Source organism: Dendrobates tinctorius, unplaced genomic scaffold, assembly GCF_039654945.1.
Source record: "Dendrobates tinctorius isolate UK_male_01 unplaced genomic scaffold, ASM3965494v1 ptg000135l, whole genome shotgun sequence".
Classification (NCBI taxonomy): domain Eukaryota; kingdom Metazoa; phylum Chordata; class Amphibia; order Anura; family Dendrobatidae; genus Dendrobates; species Dendrobates tinctorius.
The window spans coordinates 14,261,402-14,278,269 of NW_027361803.1; the positions used below are offsets into that span (position 1 = coordinate 14,261,402).

The 16,868-nt window shown below is 43.2% G+C and overlaps 1 protein-coding gene across 3 annotated transcripts in view; it reads left to right on the forward strand.

Annotated features, from left to right (window-relative positions):
* Nucleotides 1-16,868, forward strand: part of NIPBL (NIPBL cohesin loading factor) — a 171,401-nt gene that overhangs the window by 67,117 nt on the left and 87,416 nt on the right. For all 3 annotated transcript variants that reach the window (XM_073543950.1, XM_073543949.1, XM_073543948.1), the window contains exons 2-3: nucleotides 13,248-13,391; nucleotides 16,198-16,363. In XM_073543950.1, coding sequence (XP_073400051.1) covers nucleotides 13,328-13,391; nucleotides 16,198-16,363 — 230 coding nt within the window. In that variant the 5' untranslated portion in view covers nucleotides 13,248-13,327. The remainder of the gene's footprint in view (nucleotides 1-13,247; nucleotides 13,392-16,197; nucleotides 16,364-16,868) is intronic.

Genomic DNA, 16,868 nt, shown 5'->3' on the forward strand with positions numbered 1-16,868 from the left:
TTACTTTAACAAGTTCAAGACCAGGCCTTTTCGCCCCCTCTTCAGTCTTCACTTTGCTGACCTGCCAAATGTTTTTTTTTCTTTCTCGTACGTGATGTTTAAAATGCTTTATAAGCTTCTCTCATTCAGGTATTCCAATCATTTTTGCATTATTTTTTGGTGATACATGAGACTTGATTTTTATTTTATATACTTTTTTTATATTCCTGATATCGGTGGGAGACTAAAAGAAATGAACATTTTTCCACATAGTTATTTTTTTATGACCGTAAAGGATCACTAAGGTGTATTTTTCAATAATTCTCCCTATTCTGCAACAATTATTTCAGATTTTTTTTTTTATTTTAAAGCGGGCATGACTAACAGCAGTTTGGATTAGCCTTGTTTTTTTGTTTTCTGCTTTTTGCACACATTGTACCCCCTCTACGGTCATAAAATACCAGTGGGTGGGCATTTCAACATTCAAATACTTCTGTTTTTTTTTGTATTAGATTTTTCCCTTTAACTTAAGCAGGTACAGTATATTAGTCCCAGTTATATAGGAAATTCTGCTTTTTGGCTGCATAGCAGAACTGACTGGGTCTCTTGGAACTCAGCACCTCCTGATCCCTCTCTACACCCAGCGATCATATGATCACTGGGTCCGGCGGGGGAAACACTGTCGGTGCTTTTCATACTTGATCAGCGATTTTGTCTACAGTGATGGACAAAGTAGAGATGCTAATAAATGCTTTGCCTTCACAACGGGCAGTCCGGCTGCGTCCTATGGCTGGCTTCCACAGTTGCACAATGTCATGCAGCTACTCACAGCACAGTACAATAAGAAGCCGGTGATCTGTGCTTTCTCTTGGTGCGTTTTTCCCCTTAAAGACTTCTATAGAGAGCCTGAAAAAATGCATATCTTATGCCACTGGCGCATTACAGGACTGTCTGTGCTTGTACTGAAGTCTATGTAGAACGTGATAACGGTGCCTTTGAACTAGCACTTGGCTTGGGAAAGTTAAAGATTAGGAGAGCTACTCTTGCAAATACTGAGGGGTAGGTGATTTTACACGACTGAACAGCTCGGTCAGGAGGTGAGAGGGAAAGGAGGTGAGCAGATAAATGCTGTATGGAAATGTAGAGGCTGGAGTGAGGTGACTGGCATCTCAGGAGTTAACTCCTTTGCCTATAATGTAGCTGCTGCTAATCAGGTGACCATTTTCCTTATCCACAAGCTGTACACTATGTAAGATAAAAGCTCTCATTGCAGGAGAATGACAACAGATAACTTGAAATAAACAAATTTATTATTATGCATTGCTTACATAGCGCTGTCTTATTCCGCCTTACTGTCTCCACTGAGGCTCACAATCTATATTCCCTATCAGTATGTCTTTGGAGTGTGGGAGGAAATTGGAGTACCTGGATGAAACCGGAGCAAACGCGGGGAGAACATACAAACTCCTTGCACATGTTGTCCATATCAAAGAAATGCAGCAAAAATGCAGTAATCACTGCAGATTGCTGCTGCGTATTTTGGCAGACCCTTGCAGAAAAGGCGCAGTCCTATGTGCACTGCCACTACAGCTGCATTGCATAGACGTACATACAGCCTTGTATTACTCTGAACCCTAATGTGACTGATCTCCAATGGCCACTGCAGATTTTTAAGAATATTTTCTAGATATACTGTAAACTTTATCAGGTTTAACCCCACAGCACCATTGTGGTACATTACTCTCCCCAGTCTGGTTTGCTCATACACCGTCGATAGAAGATGAAATAACAAGCAAGCGAGCGGCTGTTCGTCCCCTTTGTAGCTGCGCCTCGGCCGCTGTGTGAAACCACCGCTTCCATTTCTCCCATCAGTACCTGTTCAGATGTTTTACTTGGCTGAATTGTCACAACGATTACGGTGGGAGCCGGCTCCGGATAGTCGATTAGTGACAGGGAGAATCCGAGAGCACGAATGAAAGCAATCACATTAGTCTTAGCCGGTGTCCTCACTTGACTGGAGGCTCGTACAACCTCAGGCTTTTCTTGCTGCCTTTCACGATCCCGAATTGCAGGGTTTGAGGTGAAGCCTTGCATTGTTCTTCTCTATAGGAATTGCAGGTCGTTTTAGGCTTGTTTGAAAAGTTTCTTCTCTTGTCCCAGAGTTTGTGGAAAATGCTGCACGTCACAAAGCCTGTCCCTCTTCCTCCTCTGGTTCCCCGTGTGAACTGTGCACGAGTAAGAAGCTGGCTTTTATGTGTGTCTTTCAGGTTGGCACACCCATCTGTAATGTGATGCTTGAGCGTGGCTGCTTATTATTCATTGTAGTTCAGAGCCGGCATGTGACTACATTGTTACTCAATGGAACTAAAATAGTATCTATATTAATTTTTACAAAGATTTCTTTAGGATGCAGAGGGTCCTGCAGTGTGTTAGATTATAGGACCAAGGCTCATTGTAGGGAGTTATCACAATACAGCACGGAATGGTTACATTCAACTCTTCTACATGTGAATAATATCTTGTCTCATGAGTACAGGCTGTGTTTTCCTGCAGTTTTGGCAAGTTTGTTTTTGTGATGCAAATGTTTTATTGTGTGGATTTTTTTTTACAGCCAAATGCAGCTCAGTGTTGTATTTTTTGCTGTTTGGAGCTGCTCAGAGTCACGGGTTGTAGTCCTTTATCGTTTATGGATGATTGATATGATGTTACTTTGGCAGAATGTCTTTGCAGCTGCAGGTTGGTTCAGTCAGAAGAAAAGGCTAATGCTTGTCTGCACGACATCCACCAGGGTCACTGGTCACGACTGAGCACGGACATAAAGTGCAGCACAGGTTCCTCTCAACGAAAAGCTGAGATCAGGAACAGAACAGACATTTATAGGACAGTTCATAAGTTTCCCAAATTCTTATGAAAAACTTTACAGGGCATCCTGCTTTGTGCTTTGGGAGTCGGTCCATTTTAAGCTTGCTCCGACTGCACCAAAATGGACTCGGACTCCACAGCCCTGGTCTTAACACATTTTAATCAGAAGAAATTATGACCCCCAAACACATAAAGTTAACTGAATTTATTGGTTTTGATGGGAGCGGCCCACCATGTGATGTGTTTTAGGACCTCCCAACTCTCACCTGACATGATGTCGGAGAAGAGAAGAGACGCGCTGTTGTAATTTAAATGACCGATACTTTTGTTTTTGTTTCTCTAGGGAGATAAGATATTCCTAGAATTGTCAAGTAGTTTTCTCGACATCGCCCCTGAAAGAAAAAAAAAAATGTTTAGAATCAAACGACCGGCTGTCATTTTGTTAGATGTCTTTATAATTTTTTGGCTTGTGATTGTCCTAACCATTCTTTACTTGTATCCATTCACTTTGTTTGGAAATGACAGACTTTCAGGTATGCCAGCAATATAAATCGTAAGATACTCCAGTCTATTAAAGAGGATCTTTCACCAAATTGTTACATGCTGTAATTAATAGTGAGCCGCAGAATGGAATAAAAAGTTTTTATGGAGAATGCAAGCAGGTGGAAAACCGCACAAAAGTGACATGCTGCTTTTTTTGGACCGCACAAAAACTGCAGCGTGTGCACAGCGGTTTTTTTCACAGTGCGGATCTGCATCGTTTTTGCGCGGAAAAATCCGCTGCGGATCAGCAGGAAATCTGCATCGTGTGCACATAGCCTTAGCAGTCAAATATGTGGCACCTAATGAGTTAACTTTAAGTCCAAGTTTTCACTAGGGGTTGTACTTCTCATTTATGATGCTGACCAATCCTAAGCAGGCAGCAATTTAGAGGTACAGAAAGACCTGTAATGATGATGTTAGGGTCATGACTTGACCTGAGTCCACAGGCCCTGCCAGCCAGAGTGTGCAGCCTGAGTAAGCACAGAAGATATATTACACAGCACAGAAGAGTGAACCTTTAACTCTAGTTATTGCTCCCACTGTCTGTGCTGAGTAACCTCTTCAGTGCCTATTTAGGCTGTACCCTCCAGCCAGCAGGACCTGTGGACTCTGGTTATGGGACGACCCTGACAACATCATAACAGGTCCTTCTGCACTTCTATGTTGCTTATGATTGGTCATACAGGAGGCAGACGTACAACCCACCCTTGTGAAAACTATATAAAAACACACACTTCACTAAGGTTAACGCTTAAGCTGCCAAATATTTGCAAATATCTCCGCAATGGGAGAGGAGAAATTAGAAAAAAATAACGTTTCATTCCGCGTTGCAGCCACTTATTACATCAAAAGCATGTGTCCAGCTCAATATGAAAAATGTGGTGAATGGTCCTGTCAGCAGAAAATTACCTAGATTGTTTAAAATCAGGTTTTTGTGATAAATATATTTTTTGTGTTTAAAAACAAGACGTGATACTTTTATAGTTTTAAAACATTTTCTAATTTTTTAAAAGTAAAACCTTGGAAAATCTTACAATTTTCATGTTTTTTTTTAATTTTTTTTAAAGAATTGTATTTTTAGTTGTTTGGGGAAATTGACATGATCATGCACATAAGACACATGCAGTGCAAAACCTGATTTAGTTAAACGATAAAAAGTCATTTCCTGATGACACATCCTCGTTTAGGCTAGTTTCACATTTGCGTCTTTGTTTTAAGCGCATCGTGCGCAAGTAGAAACACATGCAAAAACGCATCATGCATTTTTGCATGTGTTTGCGTTTTTTATGCGCTTTCATTCTCTAGGGGTTAAAACCAGTGTCTACACACGTTTACTCGTAAAACGCATGTGTACGCATGTCCATACGCACGCCTGCGTTCCCATAGACTGTAATGCGTTGTTATGACGCATTCCGTGTGCAAGCGAACGCATGCGTATTTTTGACGCCTTTGGACGGACCCAAAAATGCAACAGGTTGCGTCCGGCGCGTCTAGACGCACACCTTGAAAAACGCATGCACACGAAAACGCAGACGAACGCGTGCAAACGCAAGACCATGCGTACGCCATGTTAAACATAGGTACGCAGTATGCACGACGGATGCGCACGATGCACTGCGCAAAAAAGCGCTAATGTGAAACCAGGCTTAATGGTCTGGCGATTAAGCCATTCATTGAGATGCTGGTTGATGCTTCTGTACTGTGGGACCACAATTATAACTTACGGTATTTGTCTTATTGAGAATTCGTTGGAACAAATGAAAAGTTTCTGATGAATTGTGTCCATCATCGAAGTGTGTAAGGCCGGCTTCAGAAAGCCATACTCGGAGCAGTCACGATTGCAGAGTGCCTGGGAGCTGGGAACATTACATGCAGCATTCTGGTGTGGAAACGGATTCATGTAGTGCAGGCTGTGATTTATTATTTCCCCCCTCACACATACACCATTGATTACCATGGAAAAGCAGCAATGGGCACTGTCCTAATGGGTCCATGTGCTCTCATTATGTGGTTCGTAATGCACACACCGTTATATGAGCCCTTATTATCAGTCCCTTAAAATAGTCAAAGCCTAGAACCAATACGGCGGCAGATCTTACCTTTTTTATTGGAAATGCTCTATTTGTGTGGGCATTTGTAAGAGACAGTGCTGCCTACACACGACACCCACCATATGTGACTGGGTAACGCTGCCTCTTTCTATTACTGTTGCATTGATCTTGACATCCGTTCCATTCATGTGGTTGTCAGCGCTTTTACCACTTAGTATTCTATAGCCAGTAGTGACGATTACAGCCTCCGATTAGCGTTATATTCCTGTGTTAATATGTGCTAGCACAAGATTATTCTGCCACTTTCTTGCTGCATTGTGTATATACATAGAGAAAAGTGAATAAATTCAGAGGTAGCTGTAACCTGCAATAACCGTACCGTGGTAGAAAATGTTCCAGCCCGTAAAGCTGGGAAGGCGAGGTCATGTCAGGAGGCGGCGGATTTTGTACATTTTTGGAAAACTGTTTGTACACAGAAAATGAAAAAAAAAAAAAAAAAGATTGAAGTTGCGTAAGCCATTAACTTGGAAAAGTGACAGATTTAGGTAATGGAACATGAAATGTGTACGTTATATAGAAAAGCAAGGACTGTGCATTGCCAAGATTCTAGAAATTGTCGTATTTCTGGCCTGATGCCTCTACTATTTCCAGGGTTATACAGATGGGTGTGTGAGGCTGTGCACATGTTGTGCAATGGTTATAATAGCAGAGTGTCATTCATACAATGTACACCCCACGTCTGTCTGGTATTATTTATTGTGTAACAGTCTTGTTAAAGTTGCCATCACACATGACTTTGTAGCGGCTGCATATTTTCTTATAGACTCTTAAGGCCCCTTTACATTTAGCGATGCACCAGCGATCCGACCAGCGATACGACCCGGTCAGGGTCACAAAACCAGTGACGTTATAGCGATATTGCTAGCGATATCGCTATGTGTGATACTTACCAACGACCGGCTCCCCCGCTGTCCATCGCTGATCGCGCGAGAATGTCCGGCTCCATTTCTCGTCGTCAGCTTCCTGCTGGGGCTTCCTGCTGTGACGACGAGCGACGCTGGAGGCGGGCGGGAGGACGCCAGGATCGCTGTGTGTGAAAGGTGAGTATCGTGCGCTGCGTCGCTGCTGCATCGCTGCTGCATCGCTGTGAGATCTTTCTGTGTGAAAGCTCACTAGCGATCATTTAGCGATGCACCAGCGATCCTGACCGGGTCGGATCGCTCGTCGGATCGCTAAATGTAAAAGGGCCTTTACTTGTGACAGAGCACAAGAAAGTCTGCTTGCCTTCCTCAAGATTCAGTCTTTACCTTCTGTTATAAATGAGTTTATCAATTGCATTCTCTGGATTGGTGATAAGTGTCTGATTGCTGAGGGCTCAGTGCTCACTAATCACTAGAAAAGACTCCCAGCATTCAGACAATTGATACAGTGCCTTGCGAAAGTATTCGGCCCCCTGGAACTTTTCAACCTTTTCCCACATATCATGCTTCAAACATAAAGATATCAAATATAAATTTTTGGTGAAGAATCAACAACAAGTGGGACACAATTGTGAAGTTGAACGAAATTTATTGGTTATTTTAAAATTTTTGTGGAAAGTCAAAAACTGATAAGTGGGGCGTGCAATATTATTCGGCCCCTTTAAGGCCGGTTTCACATTAGCGCTTTTTAAGTGCACGCACGGCCGGGGTAGCTCCGCCCCCGAGCCGGCTCTCTGCCCGGCGTGCCCGCCCCTTGCTTGTAGCGCCGCCTACTAGCGGACAGCGGCGCCTGCGATCGGCGCACCCTATCTTTAGTATAGGGTGCGCAGATCGTGCGCAGGCCGTGCGCTAGTTGCGCTTTGACCTGCGCTGCGCACCTTTGACGGTGCGCCGTGCGCGCCAAAATCCGAAAAGTTTGATTTTGGCGCGCACGGCGCACCGTCAAAAGTGCGCAGCGCAGGTCAAAGCGCAACTAGCGCACGGCCTGCGCACGATCTGCGCACCCTATGCTAAAGATAGGGTGCGCCGATCGCAGGCGCCGCTGTCCGCTAGTAGGCGGCGCTACAAGCAAGGGGCGGGCACGCCGGGCAGAGAGCCGGCTCGGGGGCGGAGCTACCCCCGGCCGTGCGTGCGCTTAAAAAGCGCTAATGTGAAACCGGCCTCACTTAATACTTTGTTGCGCCACCTTTTGCTGCGATTACAGCTGCAAGTCGCTTGGGGTATGTCTCTATCAGTTTTGTACATCGAGAGACTGAAATTCTTGCCCATTCTTCCTTGGCAAACAGCTCGAGCTCAGTGAGGTTTGAAGGAGATCGGTTGTGAACAGCAGTGTTCAGCCCTTTCCACAGATTCTCGAATGCATTCAGGTCTGGACTTTGACTTGGCCATTCTAACACCTGGATAGGTTTATTTGTGAACCATTCCATTGAAGATTTTGCTTTATGTTTGGAATCATTGTCTTGTTGGAAGAAAAATCTCCGTCCCAGTCTCAGGTCTTTTGCAGACTCCAACAGGCTTTCTTCAAGAATGGTCCTGTATTTGGCTCCATCCATCTTCCCATCAATTTTAACCACCTTTCCTGTCCCTGCTGAAGAAAAGCAGCCCCAAACAATGATGCTGCCACCACTATGTCTGTCAGTGGGGATGGTGTGTTCAGGGTGATGAGCTGTGTTGCCTTTACACCAAACATTGTTGCCAAAAAGTTCGATTTTAGTTTCATCTGACCAGAGCACCTTCTTCCACATGTTTGGTGTGTCTCCCAGGTGGCTTGTTGCAAACTTTAAACGACACTTTTTATGGATATCTTTGAGAAATGGCTTTCTTCTTGCCACTCTTCCATAAAGGCCAGATTTGTGGAGTGTATGACTGATTGTTGCCCTATGGACAGACTGTCCCACCTCAGCTGTAGATCTCTGCAGTTCATCCAGAGTGATCATGGGCCTCTTGGCTGCATCTCTGATCAGTCTACACCTTGTTTGAGATGAAAGTTTAGAGAGACGGCCGGGTCTTGTTAGATTTGCAGTGGTATGATACTGATTCCATTTCAATATGATCGCTTGCACAGTGCTTCTTGGGATGTTTAAAGTTTTGGAAATCATTTTGTATCTAAATCCGGCTTTAAACTTCTCCACAACAGTATCACGGACCTGCCTGTTGTGTTCCTTGGTCTTCATGATGCTCTCTGTGCATCAAACAGAACCCTGAGACTATCACAGAGCAGGTGCATTTATGCGGAGACTTGATTACACTCAGGTGGATTATGTTTATCATCATTAGTCATTTAGGACAACATTGGATCATTCAGAGATCCACAATGAACTTCTGAAGTGAGTTTACTGCACTGAAAGTAAAGGGAGCGAATAATATTGCACGCCCCACTTTTCAGTTTTTTAATTTCCACAAAAATTTAAAATAACCAATAAATTTCATTCAACTTCACAATTGTGTCCCACTTGTTGATTCTTCACCCCAAATTTACATTTGGTATCTTTGTTTGAAGCATGATATGTGGGAAAAGGTTGAAAAGTTCCAGGGGCCCGAATACTTTGACAAGGCACTGTATATCCTGTGGGGATGGTCCAGCTGGCCGGTCTAACCGAAATCAACTACTACTTTTTCACACAGCTCTTCAAGGCTGTGTTCACACATTTCATTTTTTGCAGCATTTTTTTTTCTTCTTTGCCAAGTTTAAGCTGCTTCCGAAAAAGCAGGTTGTGTTTAGTTTTAGCGGAGTTTTTTTTTTTTTACTGTGGTTTTGTCAGGGTACGTGTCTCTTGTGCATGCTGATAAAGTTTAGTGCATAAAAAAAAATCTGATTCAACTTAATCAGGTTTTGGCACCAAAAACGCAGCAATCCGGATACCAGCATTTTTTGCAGCATTTTGCCAAAGCCCATTGCTTTCAATGGTTGAAAAATGCTGAAAAAATTGCTGAAACAAGTGACATTCTGCATTTTGCAAAAAACAAAAAAAAACAAAACAAGCTCTTATGACAAAACAGTCAGGAAAAAAACCCAAGGTGTGCACATGAGATTTCTGAAATCTCTTTGGGTTAGCTGGTACTGTGAAACGCATCTGAAAACTTGCATAAAAAAAATAAAGCTGTAAAAAACCACTGCAAAAACGCAACATGTGAACTTAGCCTAAGACTCTTCTGCTGGAGTGGAGCCTCTTCTTAATTCCTCTACTGCTCTCCTAGCTTTCTTTATTGCAGAATGCATCAGCTGCGGCCATTGCACCACCCTGCCGCTGCTTATACAGCCATTACAACCCCTTTACGTGACTTCTGTAAAGTGCCCAATTGTGCTTTGTTTTGTCACTCTTTTGTGGTAAGCTATATCCTATCCTGGCACTTCTGCCACTCGATACAAGAAGACAGATTGCAAGAAGGTGAGGATTAAACGATCTTCCCATCCTTGATTTATCCACTGGATTGCTTTTTGCATGGTCAGTGCTAGGTAGCTAAGATTTAAAGGAATAATAAATTCATACACCTTTAAAAAAAAAAAAAAAAAAAAAAACAAACAAACAAAACAGGTGAATGTTTGATATGGCGACATGGGTCGATGGAAAGCTGGAACTAACATGCTGCCAAGCACCCTTGATGGCGGCCTATGTCCAGTACACATAAGGGTCATTCCATGGTAACTTACGTTACATTCAAAAGCCAAAAACTGAGTTAATAATGGCTACAGACTGTTCTTTGAGGGCAGGCACAAAAATGAGTGAATGCATATTGTAGATTAAACTATTCTCAATAGATTTCAACACAGTTTGATTTTTTTCAAGAATACAAATTAAATACAAAATACAGTGTAATTACTTGGTAACTTATGTTACAACACAATGTATTAACTTACGTCACAAAGCTGAGGGTAACTTACGTTACAATACCATTACTTCATATGAGAAGTAAACTTATTGTAACGTAAGTTACTAACTGTGTTGTAACGTAAGTTACTAACTGTGTTGTAACGTAAGTTACCATGGAATGACCCATAGGAGGGCTGTAATTCACCATCCTGCCCAATCGTGTCTTCAATCTTATTATATGATCTATCCCTTCTGCGAATTGTGCCAGGGGTCTTTACACAAAATTTGAACAAGGACTGTTTCGACCGAACTAAATGTCCATCCTTTTCTAATTTAAACAATGAATGCTTATTTTAGCCAAATGTTATTGCCTGGCAAAACGTCAGATGGTTGTGGATGGCTTTTAGAAAGACACTGCTTACCTCACCCGGTGTAAAGGGCAATATGGACTAAAATGTGTGTGGCAGCATTGGCCACACCATCTGTCACTCATCGGGTATCGTGTAATGTGTATGGGCGGCTTCTGTTTCGCCGGCCAGGAGATTAGAGGAGCCAGATTGTTTAAAAGAACTTTCTCTGCTCCTGATTTGAGAGAATTGCTGTCTGGAAATGTCAGTATTCTATAGCACCATCAGCATCTGTAGAGCTGTACAGAGTGCAATATTGGGGTGACACATTGCAAGTATTCACAAATGTACATTTGGTAAAATTGAATAATGTTATAACTGTCTATACGTACGATTGTTGGCTTTATTATCTGCAGATTTGTATTTTTTGTTGCATGCAATTATTTAATATTATAGCACCACTTATTCCATTGCGCTTTAGATATACATAACAAAAACAAACATTATCTTGAACAAAACAGATCACCGACTGTTTTGTATCTCATAAAATTTACAGCTGATCAGATGTAATATTTTACAGCGTTAATATAAGTGCATTGTATATGGATATTGACATGCATTTTGTTAGCAAACAAGGTAACATTTGAAAAAGCACAAAGGAAAAAAAAAAAGCTTTAATCCTGGAAAGCACCTGCATAGTTTAGTACAATGATGTACAAGTGGCTTTTACCATTTTAGTTGATTCCTCTGCGCCGGCAACACAGATCTATCTAGTGCAGGGGCAAGCAATTCATTTTTCCCGAGGGCCACATGAGAGACCATGGCTGTTGTTGGCTGAAATTATTTCTGCTCAATATTAATATATTCTAATTATTTATATTAATATAATCATGTAATATTGAGTAGTATGCAAACATCCTTCTACAGCCCCCACATACAGTATGAACCCACAGATAGCCCCCTATATTCAGTATGAGCCCTCACATAGCCCCCTATATTCAGTATGAGCCCTCACATAGCCCCCTATATTCAGTATGAGCCCTCACATAGCCCCCTATATTCAGTATGAGCCCTCACATAGCCCCCTATATTCAGTATGAGCCCTCACATAGCTCCCTATATTCAGTATGAGCCCTCACATAGCCCCTATATTCAGTATGAGACCTCACATAGCCCCCTATATTCAGTATGAGCCCTCACATAGCCCCCTATATTCAGTATGAGACCTCACATAGCCCCCTATATTCAGTATGAGCCCTCACATAGCCCCTATATTCAGTATGAGCCCTCACATAGCTCCCTATATTCAGTATGAGCCCTCACATAGCCCCTATATTCAGTATGAGACCTCACATAGCCCCCTATATTCAGTATGAGCCCTCACATAGCCCCTATATTCAGTATGAGCCCTCACATAGCTCCCTATATTCAGTATGAGCCCTCACATAGCCCCCTATATTCAGTAAGAGCCCTCACATAGCTCCCTATATTCAGTATGAGCCCTCACATAGCCCCTATATTCAGTATGAGACCTCACATAGCCCCCTATATTCAGTATGAGCCCTCACATAGCCCCTATATTCAGTATGAGCCCTCACATAGCTCCCTATATTCAGTATGAGCCCTCACATAGCCCCCTATATTCAGTAAGAGCCCTCGCTTAGCTCCCTATATTCAGTATGAGCCCTCGCATAGCCCCCTATATTCAGTATGAGCCCTCGCATAGCCCCCTATATTCAGTATGAGCCCTCGCATAGCCCCCTATATTCAGTATGAGCCCTCGCATAGCGCCTATATACAGTATGAGCCCTCGCATAGCCCCCTATGTAAAGTATGAGCCCTCGCATAGCCCCCTATATTCAGTATGAGCCCTCGCATAGCCCCCTATATTCAGTATGAGCCCTCGCATAGCCCCCTATATTCAGTATGAGCCCTCGCATAGCCCCCTATATACAGTATGAGCCCTCGCATAGCCCCCTATATACAGTATGAGCCCTCGCATAGCCCCCTATATACAGTATGAGCCCTCGCATAGCCCCCTATGTAAAGTATGAGCCTACCATGTGTATTGAGCCCCCACATAGTGCCCTAAATACAGTAACGACCCTCACATAGCACCTTATATGCAGGCACACATCCCATACACGTATGCGAAAAAACACCACCACATACCTTGCTCCCGTTCCTTCCACGCTCTTCTCCAGGCTACATGAAATAGAGCCTGGTTGCATGATCGCAGCCTGGTACATTTTATTGTGAAACGAATCGGCGTTTTAGAGAAAATGGAAGAGATCCGCTCTTGTTGTGGACTGACCGTAGCCAGAGACGAGGCTAGTCCAGCTTTTCTCCACCTCGTTCAGATGATTGGCAGGACTCTCCCATTGCTGGTAGAATGCCAACTAAGCTTCAGCACCAGACTAGTCTCATCTCTGGCTATGGTGCCCGGCCGGCTACTCTAACCTTGCTCCAAACGTGTAGCCATGCTGTGTCTCATGCTACCTGTGGTTTGAATCGCTTCACGGGTCCCTTTGGTTCTGAAATAGTCTACATACTGTGTGTAAATGCAGCTGTGTAGATGACGTTGGTAAAACACTTCACTCATCCTTTATGGTGAAATGTGCTTTGAATTTAGCAATAGTCTGATGTATAATGCTATTTTTCTTCTCTTTGCAGTGTACAGGAGATGGGAAGTAATGACAGGTGGCACCTCCATTAAAATACCTGCATAGATTCCACCATCCTACAGCTTCAGGATGAATGGGGATATGCCTCATGTTCCCATTACGACTCTAGCGGGAATTGCTAGTCTCACAGACTGTAAGTATATTTTTGCCTATTTCTATATTTTTTTTTTTTTCCTTGTGGAATATTGCTTTGCACCCCCACTGATCAGCGGATATAAAGGTACTGTCACACTTAGCGATGTACCAGCGATATGACGCAGTCAGGATTGCTGGTACATCGCTAAGTGGTCGCTAGTGAGCTGCCACACAGGCAGATCTCACCAGCGACATCACTGGGGACGGGGATCGCTACCTACCTGTCACACTAGGCGATCCTGCGTCCTCCTGCCCGGCTCCACGCTCATCTCTCCACAGGAAGTGCCGCAGGAAGCTGACGATGAGAAACAGTCCTGGACGTTCTCGCGTGATCAGCGATAACCAGCGGGGGAGCCGGTCTTAGGTAAGTATCAGACACAGCGATGTCGCTAACAATATCGCTATAACGTCACAAGTTATAGCGACATTGCTAGCGATATCGTTTAGTGTGACAGTACCTTAAGAAGAACTGGCACACCTACGATGTGTTACAGTGGGACTACAACTCTCTCATTCTCTGATTACAGTACTATTCAGGGCTACAACACGCTGTATGGCACAATAGGATTTTCTGCTTATCTAATTCCAAGCAGCTGCTTATGTGCTTTATCACAATCATGTAATGCAGTCTTTCCAAGAAGTCATGGAGTTTGTCACATGATCCTTTCTAAAGCTGCTAATTGGCTTACAGTGGTCATGTGATGCACCAGGTGGTGCTGCAGAAACGGGAAGTGCTTTCCTTTTTGCCCCTTGCATGGCTCTTTGGATGCAGGCACTGTTACCACATAACAATGGGCCCTCATTGTGGCAGCTTCTGCTGAAGCCGCTAAAGTAGAATCTAAATTAACTATCTGATCGAAAAAGTCACCTAGGATGGTTGATGAGAGCTGCCTCCTACCTGATGGCATCCACAGCGCTTCTTTTGATTAGCCAGCCTGGTGCAATGTCGTCATTGCGGCGTGATGCATATGTGATGTTGTGCCAGGCCAACTAGTCAAAAGCAGAAACACGGATGCCGTCAGATAAGAGGTGGTTTTTAGTGCTTCCAACCTGCGACAACTTATGTGGACAATGGATCGAGTCCAACAAATCAATTCTCTGCTTTTTACACTTCCAACATAAGGAGAAAGAAACCCTGTAAATTAGCACATAAAAGAATAGTCAGTGCAAAGTTTAAACCGTGTTGTGTGCACTTCATTATTATGTGCCAATTTGCAGAATTTCTTTCTTCTGGTCTTTTGCTTTGATGCATTTTATTTTTTTAAATCTGATAACGTGACCACCCCTCTTAGGTGCTACAGGATTATATGCTGGTAGAAAAAAGCAACACACTTGAGTGAAGTAAAAAAATGTAAGCACCGTATTATAACTTTTTTGTCTTATGAGCAGGCGATATTAACCCCTTTACGACCAGGGATATTTTTAGTTTTGCATTTTCATTTTTCCCTCCCCTTCTTTCCAGAGCCATAACGTTTTAATTTTTCCGTCAATATGGCCACGTGAGGTCTTCTTTTTTGCGGGACGAGTTGTACTTTTGAACGACACCATTGGTTTTAAAATTGTCGTGTACTACAAAACGGGAAAAAAATTCCAAGTGAGGTGAAATTGCAAAAAAAGTGGAATCCCACACTGGTTTTTTGTTTGGCTTTTTTGCTAGGTTCACTAAATGCTAAAACTGACCTGCCATTATGATTCTCCAGGTCATTATGAGTTCATAGACACCAAACATGTCTAGGTTCTCTTTTATCTAAGTGGTGAAAAAAAAATTCCAAAGGTTTGTTAAAAAAAACAAAAAAAAAATTGCGCCTTTTTCCCAGACCCGTAGCGTCTCCATTTTTTGTGATCTGGGGTCGGGCGAGGGCTTATTTTTTGCCCTCCCGAGTTGTCGTTTTTATTGATACCACTTTTATGCAGATAGGTTCTTTTGATCGCCCATTATTGCATTTTAATGCAATGTCACAGCGACCAAACAAACGTAATTCTGGCGTTTTGATCTTGTCTCGCTACACCGTTTACTAGGATAATCCTTTTTTTATTGATAGATCAGGCGATTCTGAACCCGGCGATACCAAATATGTGTATGTGTAATTTTGTTTGTTTTTTTAATTGTTTATTTTGAATGGGGCGAAAGGGGGATGATTTAAACTTTCATATTTTTTAAAACCTTTTTTTAAATTTTGGCATGCTTCAATAGTCTCCATGGGAGGCTAGAAGCATCCCATACTTGATTGGCTCTGCTACATATAGGTGATGAGCAGAAATACTGCATTGCTATGAGCGCCGACCACCGGGTGGCGCTCATAGCATTCAGGCAGCAACAACCATAGAGGTCTCCAGGAGACCTCTGGTTGTTATGCCAACACATCGCTGACCCTGATCATGCGCCGGTTAAATGCTGCTGTCAGCGTTTGACAGCGGCGTTTAACTAGTTAATAGGCACAGGTGGATCGCGATTCCACCTGCGCCTATTGCGGGCACGTGTCAGCTGTTCAAAACAGCTGACATGTCCCGGCTTTGATGCGGGCTCACCGCCGGAGCCCACATCAAAGCGAGGGAGACGTCCAATGACGGGCGATGCCCGTCATTGGACGTTAAGGAGTTAAAGTAGCAACAAAGGGAACTTGGATTTTAGCAAATTACATCCACACGGTCCCAAAAATCTGTATTTCAACTGCTTTGTCATTTTTTTATGCCAGTAGGCTGCCCATAAAGCTGATGGTTTTTTAATGTAATATGACCTGTGTTGCAGGTTCAGAAATGTTTGGATTCCACCATTTTTATGGTTTTTTCTTTCTCGTCCCCAGTATTGAACCAGTTGCCTCTTCCATCCCCTTTACCTGCTACAACTACAAAGAGCCTCCTGTTTAATGGACGGATAGCAGAAGAGGTGAACTGCCTTCTGGCGTGCAGGGATGAACCTCTAGTGTCACAGCTTGTCCATAGCCTCAATCAGGTGTCAACAGACCACATGTGAGTAGAAAGGATTTTGCAGCTATGTCATGATGAATCTTTATCAGTCTCAATGTCTGTATATAAATAAAGGGCTGTGGCATAGGAGGTTATTAGTAGAGAAGAAACTGTGAGAATGAGCTGAAAAGGTGGCATGTGATAACTTATTGGTTGTGAAGGTTCGACCGCTGGGATGAGCAGAATGGGGTCCTTTTATCCTCGTCAAAAGGAAGCTGCAGTGCACATGCCTTACCGTTGCTCCCTTCATACCTTGTGGTGGCGCTGGGCTTTTTCTGGCAACCTTATAGAGAATCAGTGGAGCATCGATCGGGCATCGGATCTGCCACTGTTATAATGGAGATAAAAGGGCCCGTCTGAGATCATTTTCCCCGTCCTGTATTGAGTGAGGGGGGCGACCTGGCAATCTGGTTGTCAGAAAATAATAAAGTAATGGTAGATGTGTCCTCCTCTAAAGTGATATTTTCAATAAGTCGTGGTTTTTTTTTCTGTTTGGGTCTTCTCCACC